This window comes from Narcine bancroftii, chromosome 5 (genome assembly GCF_036971445.1).
Source record: "Narcine bancroftii isolate sNarBan1 chromosome 5, sNarBan1.hap1, whole genome shotgun sequence".
Lineage (NCBI taxonomy): Eukaryota > Metazoa > Chordata > Chondrichthyes > Torpediniformes > Narcinidae > Narcine > Narcine bancroftii.
In genome coordinates this window covers 97865706-97878754 of record NC_091473.1, presented here as the reverse complement: position 1 = coordinate 97878754, position 13049 = coordinate 97865706, and the positions used below count along the sequence as shown (strand labels likewise).

General features: G+C 37.4%; 1 protein-coding gene across 1 annotated transcript in view; it reads right to left on the bottom strand.

Moving 5' to 3' along the window:
- Window positions 1–1933: 1933 nt before the first annotated feature.
- cyp4t8 (cytochrome P450, family 4, subfamily T, polypeptide 8) overlaps window positions 1934–13049 on the bottom strand; it is a 43189-nt gene continuing 32073 nt past the window's right edge. The window contains exon 12 of the mRNA XM_069938463.1: window positions 1934–4217. Within this exon, the coding sequence (XP_069794564.1) occupies window positions 4010–4217 (208 nt within the window). The 3' untranslated portion in view covers window positions 1934–4009. The remainder of the gene's footprint in view (window positions 4218–13049) is intronic.

Here is a 13049-nt window from a genome sequence, read left to right as displayed (position 1 = left end):
TGGCGACTCTTTGTCTGCCTTATGACATGCAAAAAAAATTCATGGAACATTCACTGTATTATTACATGACACTTAAGGAATCTTGAAATACTTCAGGCTTTTCTTTTATACTCATACACTGAGCTCCACCATCTCAGAGGCTCTAATGCTTGTGATACATTCTTATGGGTCACTTGTTTAATTGTTCATCGCCATTCATCATTAAATATGAGAGGATTTCAGAGCTTTAATCAGATCTGATGGTTGTGGGATTGTTAAACTCTAGCTATTGGGTGTTGTTTTTGATGTTTAGAATGCACATAGCTCTATTTTGCTGCAAGATCACGTTGGCAATTGATTTTTAGGTATCTCTGATGCTGCACTCGCCATGCTCTTCACACTTTGAGAGACGTTTGCTTTCCTACCTGATGATAATAGTTAAACATGAATCACTGCAGATACTGTGATTGTAGTAAAAACACAGAAATGCTGGAGGAACTCAGCCCATAAAGATATATAACCAATGTTTCAAGCCTAAGCCCTTCCTCAAGATGTGAGCAAAAAGAAGGCAAGGGGCCTGTGGTGCGCTGTTGTACAGAAAGCAGACACAAGACTTAAAGACTGATCAACAGGCTTTATTCCACTTAAAGTCCCTGCTGCAGTTAGCTGTACTGGCTCCATGTGATTGACCTCAAGGGGTTGGATGTGGCTTATATCCCAGCGGAAGATTGGCAGCCGACTGGGTGGGGCTTGCTCCATTCAGGTCAGCTGATTGACAGTCAGCCAGATGTTGTCTTATACTCCAGAGCTCTTCTGCAGGTACACAGGTTGCCCCCTGCAGTAGGCTTGTGGTGATTCACTTTTTTTTGATGGCAGGTGGTGCAGTTTGACCAATGAGAGATCATATTCTAGTAAGCTGCATTAGTCGGATGCCCCACAACCATAAAAACGATGCAGCCAAAACATTTATTAATGTTCTACATAGTTGTTTTATTTGCTGCTGTATCAGGAAGTTGGATTTCCATGGGACTTTTGTGAGCACCTGTCTAGTGCGATGAGTAGTATTGATGTTTCCCTATAACTGTATACATGCTGCCTTTTATTTTATTGGCCAACGCGTATTATCATGGTACAGGAATATTTCAGTATCAAAAATATGCAGTTACGTTTTCCACTTTTGTCCAAATGCACATCTACAAATCAGTGTAAGAAAATTAGATTCCTCTTCTGCTTTGAATTTACCACACTTCATGACAAGCAGAATCTGAAGTGCCATTAACATGATAATGTCAGAATTGTTTAACATTGCAATTCTTACATCATGTGTAAAAAGATACTTATTTATAAGTAAATTTATAATTAAATTGATGTTTAATAATCCATTTTTAAATCATATGAAGTAGTTCCTTGCACACACACACACACACACACACACCCTCTCTCTCTCAAGGATGAGAACATATTTGAAACACCATGCACACAAATCAAGAAAATTTGCATACGTGCAGAAAAATATAATTCCAAAGTCAGAAAACTTACTAATTTCAGCAGGAACTTAATGCATGCTTTTACAGTGTGATTCTTTAAGGATCTCATTGAGTAGTTGTGTTTGTATCACTGATTATGGTACATATTCAAAATGGATCCCAAATAGTTGCCAACACTGGTATATTTTTTCTCATTGCTCATTTCTTATTCACATGCCATCAAATGATAATGTAATGTATGTATCTAAGACTAAAACCCTAATTCAGACTGACATCTTGGATGCACATGGTCAAGGCCAGCCAGAATGCTTTTAAGTGGCAAAATTCTGAGATGTGATATGATCATGAGGGTCCATTCAAACAGCATACCAGAACAAAAAAAACTTGCAATTACAAGCTTATCAGATTTAATTCAAAGATACAATTAATTTAGTTCATTGGAATACTTTATGATAATCAATAGATCTAACACAGTCTCCTTGTTATTTTGCTGACATATATCAACAGAGTTACGTGACAGGATCAGTATTACCAAGGCACTATACTCATACTATAGTTGTCCCCAATCATCACATTCCAAAAGTGTCTCAAAATGAAGAGAATACAATATAAATAAACTGAATATGGATACACTGTATTCCATGCAGACCAGAAAGTAAAGAGATAGTAAAACAGGGAATTATTGAGGGATAATGGAATATCGATGGCGATCTTAATAAATTCAGAATCCTTCTAATCCCTGTTAATTTGTGCCCATGCTCATTCAGTCTCAACCTACTATTTATTCTCTGGAGAAATGCCTTAAATCTCACCACAGTGGACACAGCTTGCAATCAGATGCTCATCTGATAGCTGTGTTACTAATTATGAACAGCTCTCATAAAATGTTAGAAATGAATGGTGCACTGGTAGTTTGGGCTCGTGTCCCTCCTTTAACAGGCTATTACTTCCTGCACATTCTACTTCTTTGCTGGTAATGGCAAACATGTTTGAATCAATTTCCTCATTTGCCAGTTGAATACTGGCTCATGTCGTATCCATGACATGGTGGCAGTAGAAATATCCAACTTTTGCAAGCTCAGGAATATTGAGGTCAATTTCAGCACTACGGCAAAAACACTCCTCATATCACATCCAAATTAACAAATTCAGATCACTCCTTACAATCTGATTCAAGGGCATCAACAAAAAAAAATAATGGACTGTTAATGTAACATTTTAAACTGCTGCCAAGGCTACTTTAACACCAAGATGTTCCTTTTCTCATTTTCATCATTTGAATTTTTTTTGTTACTGCCTGTATTTGGGTGATATACACCAGAATTGGCCTTTAAGGTTGTCTTTGGAGTAATCTTGCTAATTTTTTGTTTTATTATCGTCATTTGAAATAATGTCAGAAGAAGTGCAAAATGAACGGGGTGTCATGTTGCTTACAAAACAATTTTAGGTCCATGGAGAAAGGAGCTGTGATAAAGGTAGAGGCAGAATCTGATTCTTAGTCTGAGTCTGAGTACGGCAAGTCTCCGGATATCAAAGATACAGTAATTGGTAAATTGTAAGATAAGTTTTGCAATGAGAGAGCAGGATTTAAATTGCATTAGCAACAGTGGTAATGTGGGAAGATTATTATTATTAATTTATAGAGAACAGGTCTCATAAAAATACCAGTAGTTATGACCCATCCATAATTGGCCTTGGGAAAGTAATGATGAATTGCCTTTCTGACCTGCTGTTATCTTCCTGGTGTAGGTACTCCTGATGTGCTGGTGAAGTAGCATGTTCTAGGATTTAGAGCCAGGTATGAAGAAGTAGTAGTGATATATTTCCAAGTCATCATTTTGTGTATTAGGGAAAATAGAGGAAAATCTGGCAGACAAAGTTTTTGAAAGTCAAGACTAACACATAGGAAGCAAGTTGGCAATCAACAATAGTATCCACTTGCTTCTGTTAACAAGAAACTGTTAGGATAATTGGTTGTCATTGAGAAGTGTAATACATTTCCAGGGATATCAACAGTTATGTTACTAATCATTCTGATTGACTGTTCTGTGCAATAAAAGGTTGAATTTCAGTCTTTCAATGTGCATTTGTTAAGTCGAGCACTGCAGAAACAGGATTAGAGTTGATGGGTTTGATTGCCTAATGTAACAAACAATGCCTTCCATGTTTGTTAGTTTGCACATTTTTAAAAGAGAAAAGGAAAATAATAAAATTACTCTTAGCAATTTCACACAATGTATTATATAAAAGTAAGTGTGAACCTCCAAACATGCACTCATTGACAGATATCCAGTATTCAAGTGGCATAATGCATGTGATGAGACTATAGCAGTGGTGAAAATTTATCTCATTAAAAATCACAGGAGTAACTTTAGATGGGGTAAACTAGGAAATGGGATATCATTTTCTTCATTCAGATGACCTATTTTGCATTATCACACAAAGTCCCGCACCACTGCAAAATAAAACACAAATAAAACATTACCCATTTCCAGATTAATTGGCCTGGTATTTTTGTTGCTGCTTTGAACTACAGATTGAAACTACTGGGAGAGTTTGCTAAATTTTCCTGACTTTCCTTCTGCTTGAAGTTTTTTAATCTTTAGGTATATTCCATTTTTGGACCGGAGGACCAGCTGAGGTACTTTAATGGGTGGTTTTGATTCATCAACTTCCAGTTCAAATCGGTTAAGAATCAGTGCAATGGCCACCTTCATTTCATTCATGGCAAAATGCTGACCAATGCAGTTCCTGCAAAAAAAAAGTAAGTACTTCATTGTCATTGCGAAAGAAAACACAACAAAATTTAAAATGCAACCCGCAGTACTCACAAATACAGCACTTAAAAACAATAAAAACAAAAGAAAAACAGTAGCATGAAAACAATATAAAATACACTAACTGGTGGAGTTTAATGGACTCCACCAAGTTTACAAGTGAGAGATTTTCAGATCCTCTTTGAAAATATAGCCAAGCAATACATTCTACAGAACCAATATCGTAGCATTCAATCATGCAACATCTTAATAATTTGTTTTTTTTAATTTTTTTTTATTTTTCACACTATAAACCATATTGACCAAGATACATACAGACATTTTTCTTCTTAAATATATACAGTGTCGTTTTCTCCCCTTTTCCCCCTCCCTTCCCTCCCTCCCTCACCCCCTTCCCCATTTATTTGAAGTTCAATCTATAAGATACATTAAACCCATTAAACAATGTTGTCACTTAATAAAAATAAACAAGAAATTTTACTGAGTCAGTTCTTTTCGTTATCTTCTCCTTCTGTCATTTTAGGTGGTGGAAGTCCACGGTAGGATTTCTCTATTGTGTTTCGTGTATGGCTCCCATATTTGTTCGAATATTGTAATGTTATTTCTTAAATTATATGTTATTTTTTCTAATGGAATACATTTATTCATTTCTATATACCATTGTTGTATTCTCAAGTTGTCTTCTAATTTCCAGGTTGACATAATACATTTTTTTGCTACAGCTAGGGCTATCACAGCAAATCTTTTTTGTGCTCTATCCAAATTGAGTCCAAATTCTTTGTTTCTTATATTACTTAGGAGGAAGATCTCTGGGTTTTTTGGTATATTGCTTTTTGTGATTTTATTTAATATCTGGTTTAGATCTTCCCAAAGTTTTTCCACTTTCTCACATGTCCAAATTGCATGAATTGTTGTTCCCGTTTCCTTTTTACAGCGAAAACATCTGTCTGATACTGTTGGATCCCATTTATTTAACTTTTGAGGTGTGATGTATAGCCTGTGTATCCAGTTATATTGTATCATGCGTAACCTCGTGTTTATTGTATTTCTCATAGTTCCGGAGCATAGCTTCTCCCATGTTTCATTCTTTATCTTTATGTTTAAATCTTGTTCCCATTTTTGTTTAGGTTTACCGTTTGTTTCCTCATTCTCCTTTTCTTGCAGTTTGATGTACATGTTTGTTACAAACTTTTTAATTATCATTGTGTCTGTAATCACATATTCAAAATTGCTTCCTTCTGGTAACCTCAGACTGTTTCCCAATTTGTCCTTCAAGTAGGTTTTCAGTTGGTAGTATGCAAACATTGTATCGTGAGTTATATTATATTTATCCTTCATTTGTTCAAAGGATAATAATTTATTTCCCGAAAAACAATTTTCTATTCTTTTGATCCCTTTTCTCTCCCATGCTCTAAAGGAAAGGTTATCTATTGTGAAAGGGATTAGCTGATTTTGCATCAATATTAGTTTTGGTAGTTGGTAATTTGTTTTATTCCTTTCTACATGAATCTTCTTCCAAATGTTGAGCAGATGATGCAATACCGGTGAATTCCTACGTTGCATCAATTTTTCATCCCATTTATATAGTATATGTTCAGGTATCTTCTCCCCTATTTTATCTAGTTCTAATCTGGTCCAATCTGGTTTTTCCCTCGTTTGATAAAAATCTGATAGGTATCTTAATTGTGCGGCTCTATAATAATTCTTAAAGTTTGGTAGTTGTAAGCCTCCTTGTTTGTACCATTCTGCTAATCTATCTAGTGCTATCCTCGGTTTCCCCCCCTTTCCATAAGAATTTCCTTATTATTTTCTTTAACTCCTTGAAGAATTTCTCTGTTAGGTGTATCGGTAATGACTGAAATAAGTATTGTATCCTTGGGAAAATATTCATTTTAATACAGTTTATCCTTCCTATCAGTGTTAGTGGTAAGTCTTTCCAATGCTCTAAGTCAGGAGTGTCAAACTCAAATTCACGGAGGGCCAAAATTAAAAACTTGGACTAAGTGGAGGGCCGAACTAAATATTTATTGAGAATTTTCAACAACATCTGCATGTTTTCCCTTCTTTCAACATATGTAATGTTAAACTTTAGGATATAACTTTAGGAGGATAATGTTTCAGGTCAGGAGTAGGTAGCTCAAGTTCACCCTTTGCTTGACCTGAGGGAAACATATTTGGTCCCTGTGGAGATGTAGTCAGCATTCACAGGCTGTGTCCATTTTGGCCTGCATCAGGACTCAGCATTTCCTGCTCACTCCTCAGGCTCTAGGCCTCTATTCACCCGCGACCCACCATCCCTCTACCTGACCAGTCCTTTACCCAACCTCTACTCACCCCTCACTCTACTCGCTCTGCCTCTACCCACCCCATCCTATACACGCCCCTCTACTGCCTCTCTCCTCAACCTGTTCCTCCCTCTACCCGTCTCTCACCCTCTAATCATCCCTCCCCTACTCGTCCTTCCCCTCCTCTTTTACCTCTTCCCTATCCACCCCTCCTTCTACTCATCCCTCCCTCTAACTGCCCCTCGCACCACCATAACTTCCCCTGCCCATTACTTCTCACCTACACCCTCTGCCCACCCCTGCTTACCCACCCACTCAGGCCCAGCGCGCTGCCGATCAGCCTTTGCGGAACAGCGGGGGTCGTGCGCAGCCTGCCATGTCTGTCGCACCGACAGGAAATCACAGGCGCTCGCCAATCCGCCGCACCGCTCGACAGGTGGGAGAAGTGACTGGTTGTGCGGGGAGCCTTCCAACTGGCTTGCCGGCTGATGACATCAACAGACTTCTCGTGTTACAATTTTGTTTTCCCCGTTCTCAAAGTTTGCACGGTCAACCTGCAACATTCTTGCTCCCTCCGCGTCCCGTGGATCTGATGCCCGGGTGTTGTTAGGATTCCCAGCAGAAGGTTTGTGGAACTTTACCATTCTGGATTTCTTTTTGAGAATATTCTGGCCATATTTTAAGGGGGGTGGTTTTAGGGGGGAGGGGATAGTTAGGGGGTGGGGAAGGATGTGCAAAGAAGGGAGAGGATGGTGGGGGTGACATTACCAAAAAATAGCATCGGCTCTCGCTGCAGGGCGGGCCACCTCTAATACATTTTTGAAATGATCTTGCGGGCCAAATATAATTATATCGCAGGCCAAATTTGGCCCGCGGGCCAGAGTTTGACATGTGTGCTCTAAGTCGTCTTGTAATTTTTTCATTAATGGATGGTAATTGAGTTTATATAGATGGCTGAGGTTTTTATTTAGTTGTATACCTAGGTATCGCATTGCTTGTGTTTGCCATCTAAATGGCGATTCTTTCTTAAACTTTGTGAAATCCGCATTATTCATTGGCATTGCTTCACTTTTATTTGCGTTGATCTTGTACCCCGATACTTCTCCATATTCCTTCAATTTCCTATGTAATTCTTTTATTGATATTTCTGGTTCTGTTAAGTATATTATAACGTCATCTGCAAATAGACTGATTTTATATTCCTTCTCTTTTATTTTTATCCCTTTTATTTTATTTTCTGTTCTTATCAGTTCTGCTAGTGGTTCTATAGCTAACGCGAACAGTAAGAGAGATAGTGGACATCCCTGCCTTGTTGATCTGCTTAATTTAAATTGTTTTGATATATATCCATTTACTGTCACTTTCGCCAATGGCCCCTTATATAATGCTTTAATCCAATTAATATATTTCTCTGGTAGGCTGAATTTTTGTAGTACTTTGAATAAATAATTCCATTCTACTCTGTCAAAGGCCTTCTCTGCGTCTAAAGCAACCGCTACTGTTGGAGTTTTATTTCCTTCTACTGCATGAATTAAGTTAATAAATTTACAGATATTGTCTGCTGTTCGTCTTTTTTTAATAAATCCAGTTTGGTCTAGATTTACTATATTTGGTACATAGTCGGCCAATCTGTTTGCTAATAGTTTAGCTATTATCTTATAATCTGTGTTAAGTAAAGATATTGGACTATATGACGCTGGTGCAAGTGAATCTTTCCCTGTCTTTGTTATTACTGTAATTATTGCTGTTTTGCATGAATCTGGTATGCTTTGTGTTTTATCAATCTGGTTGATTACTTTCAGAAGGGGAGGAATTAATAAGTCTTTAAATGTTTTATAGAATTCTATTGGGAATCCATCCTCTCCTGGTGTTTTATTGTTTGGTAGTTTTTTTAATATCTCCTGTAATTCTTCTGTTTCAAATGGTTTTATTAATTTATTTTGCTCCTCTGTTTGTAATTTCAGTAGTTCAATTTTAGTTAGAAATTCATCTATTTTGTCTTCTTTCCCTTCGTTTCAGTTTGATATAATTGCTCGTAGAATTCCCTGAAGTTTTCATTGATCTCTGTTGGATTATATGTAATTTGTTTGTCCTTTTTCCTTAATGCCAATACCATTCTTTTAGTTTGTTTTGTGTGTTTTTTTCTCCTAGCTCATAATATTTGTTTTGTCTTCATTATGTTCTTCTCCGCCTTATATGTTTGTAGTGTTTCATATTTTATTTTTTTATCTGCCAATTCTCTTCTTTTAGTTGTATCTTCCTTTATTGCTAATTCTTTTTCTATATTTGTTATTTCCCTTTCCAACTGTTCTGTTTCCCGATTGTAGTCCTTCTTCATCTTAGTTACATAACTTATTATTTGCCGTCTGATGAATGCTTTCATTGCGTCCCATAGTATAAACTTATCTTTCCCTGATTCCGTATTTATTTCAAAGTACATTTTAATTTGTCGTTCAATGAATTCTCTAAAATCCTGTCTTTTAAGTAGCATGGAGTTTAATCTCCATCTATACATTCTTGGTGGGATGTCCTCTAGCTCTATTGCCAATAACAGGGGTGAGTGGTCCGATAATAGTCTAGCTTTATTTTCCGTTTTCCTAACTCTTCCTTGAATGTGGACTGATAACAGGAATAGGTCTATCCTTGAGTATGTTTTATGTCTACCCGAATAGTATGAATATTCCTTTTCCTTTGGGTGTTGTTTCCTCCATATATCCAAAAGTTGCATTTCTTGCATTGATTTAATTATAAATATGGTTACTTTGTTCTTTCTGTTAGTTTTTTTTTTCCAGTTTTATCCATGTTTGAGTCCAAATTAAGGTTAAAATACCCTCCTATTAGTATGTTCCCTTGCATATCTGCTATCTTCAAAAAGATATCTTGCATAAATTTTTGATCTTCTTCATTAGGTGAATATACATTGAGTAAATTCCAAAATTCTGAATATATCTGACGTTTTATCATTACATATCTCCCTGCTGGATCTATTATTTCCTCTTCTATTTTGATTGGAACATTTTTATTGATTAATATAGCTACTCCTCTGGCTTTTGAATTATATGATGCTGCTGTTACATGTCCTATCCAATCTCTCTTTAATTTCTTGTGTTCCACTTCAGTTAGATGGTTTATTGTACGAATGCTATATCAATTTTTTTATTTTTTTCAGTAAATTTAACAGTTTCTTCCTTTTGATTTGGTTATGTATTCCATTAATATTTAAAGTCATATAGTTCAAAATAGCCATTTCATACTTTGTTTATCTTTCCTTTCCATTTCCTCATCACCACCTTCCCTTCTTATCCATTTCTGCTTTCTTTTTTTGAACACATTATAAGACAACATTTCTAAAACATAAAATATTTCCACTATTCTCATATCTAAAATTCCTTTAACTCCAATAGTCCCTCCCCTTTCTGAGTTGCCCTTTGTCCCTTGTCGGGCAACCACATCTCTCCTCTCCATTTGGATTTGCGAATCTGCTCGCAAGCGTCAACTGATTTCACAGTGACTGTAATTCTTCCCCACCCAGCCCCACCAGAAAAGATTTTAATCTTGATATATAACAAAGGTCACTCTCTTAATTCCCTCCTTACTTCCTTTCTTTCCCTTCTTAGTTCTTACCTATACTCTATTTTTATATATATACACACACACACACATATATATATATATATATATATATACATACACACATATACATATATATATATATATATATATATATATCTTTGGCTTGGCTTCGCGGACGAAGATTTATGGAGGGGGTAAAAGTCCACGTCAGCTGCAGGCTCGTTTGTGGCTGACAAGTCCGATGCGGGACAGGCAGACACAGTTGCAGCGGTTGCAGGGGAAAATTGGTTGGTTGGGGTTGGGTGTTGGGTTTTTCCTCCTTTGCCTTTTGTCAGTGAGGTGGGCTCTGAGGTCTTCTTCAAAGGAGGTTGCTGCCCGCCAAACTGTGAGGCGCCAGGATGCACGGTTTGAGGCGTTATCAGCCCACTGGCGGTGGTCAATGTGGCAGGCACCAAGAGATTTCTTTAGGCAGTCCTTGTACCTTTTCTTTGGTGCACCTCTGTCACGGTGGCCAGTGGAGAGCTCGCCATATAACACGATCTTGGGAAGGCGATGGTCCTCCATTCTGGAGACGTGACCCATCCAGCGCAGCTGGATCTTCAGCAGCGTGGACTCGATGCTGTCGACCTCTGCCATCTCGAGTACTTCGACGTTAGGGATGAAAGCGCTCCAATGGATGTTGAGGATGGAGCGGAGACAACGCTGGTGGAAGCGTTCTAGGAGCCGTAGGTGGTGCCGGTAGAGGACCCATGATTCGGAGCCGAACACTCCTGTCACACCCATATATATATATATATATATATATATATATACCTACATACACACATACATATAGTTTGTTGTCATTTTTGTTCTTGTTACATCTCTTCATCTCTCTGTCTGTTTTGTAGTTCTGCAAATTTTCGTGCTTCTTCCGGATCCGAGAATAGTTTGTTTTGCTGCCTCGGAATAACTATTTTAAGTACCGCTGGGTATTTTAACATAAATTTATAACCTTTTTTTCCATAGGGTCGTTTTTGCTGCATTGAACTCCTTTCTCTTCTTCAGGAGTTCAAAACTTATATCTGGATAGAAAATTTTTTTTTAACCCTTGTATTCCAGTGGTTTTTTGTCTTCTCTTATTTTTTTCATTGCCTTCTCCAATATATTTTCTCTTGTTGTATATCTTAGGAATTTTACTAGAATGGATCTTGGTTTTTGTTGTGGTTGTGGTTTAGGGGCTAATGTTCTGTTTGCCCTTTCTATTTCCATTTCTTCCTGTAATTCTGGTCTTCCTAGGACCCTGGGGATCCATTCTTTTATAAATTCTTTCATATTTTTGCCTTCTTCATCTTCCTTAAGGCCCACTATCTTTATATTGTTTCTTCTATTATAATTTTCCATTATATCTATCTTCTGAGCTAACAGCTCCTGTGACTCTTTAACTTTTTTATCAGATTCTTCTAATTTATTTTTTAAGTCATCTACTTCCATTTCTATGGCTGTTTCTCGTTCTTCCACCTTGTCTATTCTTTTTCCTATATCTGGCATGATCATCTTTAATCTATTGACTTTTTCTTCTGTACTTTTTATTCTTCTTTTTATTTCACTGAATTCTTGTGACTGCCATTTTTTTACTGTTTTCATATATTCTTTTAAAAAAATATATCCATGTACTTGCCCTTCCCTTCATCTTCCATTTCTCTGTGTTCTTCCTCCTCTTCTTCTGAGTCCACTCCAGGATCTGTGTCCTTTACCTCTGTCTCTTCTGGTTTTCTTGTTGGGTTGTTTGTTTTATTTTGTTGGGTATTTTTGGTCTTCTTATTTTTATTAGAAGTGTCTTGGTGTTGGTCCTCTTCCTCTGGGTTGGTCATCTGTTGTTTCTTTGATTTCTTATTTTTATTCTCTTCCTTCTTGTTCTCGTTATTTTCTATGTTTTCCTCTTGCTGTTGTGTTGTAGTTGCCTGTTTCAGCTGTGGAGATCTACTCCTCAGCTGGTCCCCCCTCCCGTCAGTGTTATTTTTGTCTTGCGCATCGCGCATGCGCGAATCCTCGCGCATGCGCGGTTGCGCACTTTTGTTTGGCTCCGTGAGCCATTTTTGTAGGCCTGAGTTTGGGGCTTCGACTGACCTCAGGGAGTGGGCTTCTCTCTCCACGGCGGGCCTCCTCGTACCTGTAAGGCCTTCACCTTCTTCTTCCGACGTCTTTCCTTCTTCTTTTCTTCCCATTGTTTTTGGTTTTTCTTTCTTTGCTGCCATTTTCTCCACACTTTTACTTTCACTTTGTTATGGTTTTTATGTTTGTGCCTTTGTTTTTCTCTATCTTTTTTTAACTTTTCTGGAGAGGGCTGGAGTTCCCCTACCGGCCATTACTCCATCACGTGACTCCCGTTTTGATAATTTGTTTATATTGCCCCAGAAGTCACAGGGTTTTTGTTAAGTCCTGCTACCAGGCATTTTTAAATGATGCACCAATAATTGTGCACTGATGTCTAAGGGATGTATATTAGAGAATTCATGGCATTTTCCCCATTCTAGAAGTAAAACTGAGTCTTCTTGGAAGGAAAGAATGTACCCAAACTTTACCCAGATTTTCACTCTCTATCTGGTCCATCCAAAACCCCTGTATTAACTACCATTATTGATAATGGAATGAAGATGTAACTTCCAAAATTGTGGCCATTCACTCCACATTCACTTTCCTAGTCTAATCACTCATCCTAATGCACACGCAATATAATCTTCACCTTTGATGTTTTTCTGCTTTTCTCTCCCTAACCCATCACTTATGAAGAGAGAACATCCCTCAGTAATGTTGCAAAACCAGTCTGTCATCTTCTTACTTTTCTACTCAAGCTATTCATATCTAAAGTCTTATCTCCACACACCTTTCAAATCATTATCATCTCCTGTCTAAAATTCACAAACCTTCGAAATACAATCTTATCTGCAATTTAGTCTCTGCCCAGA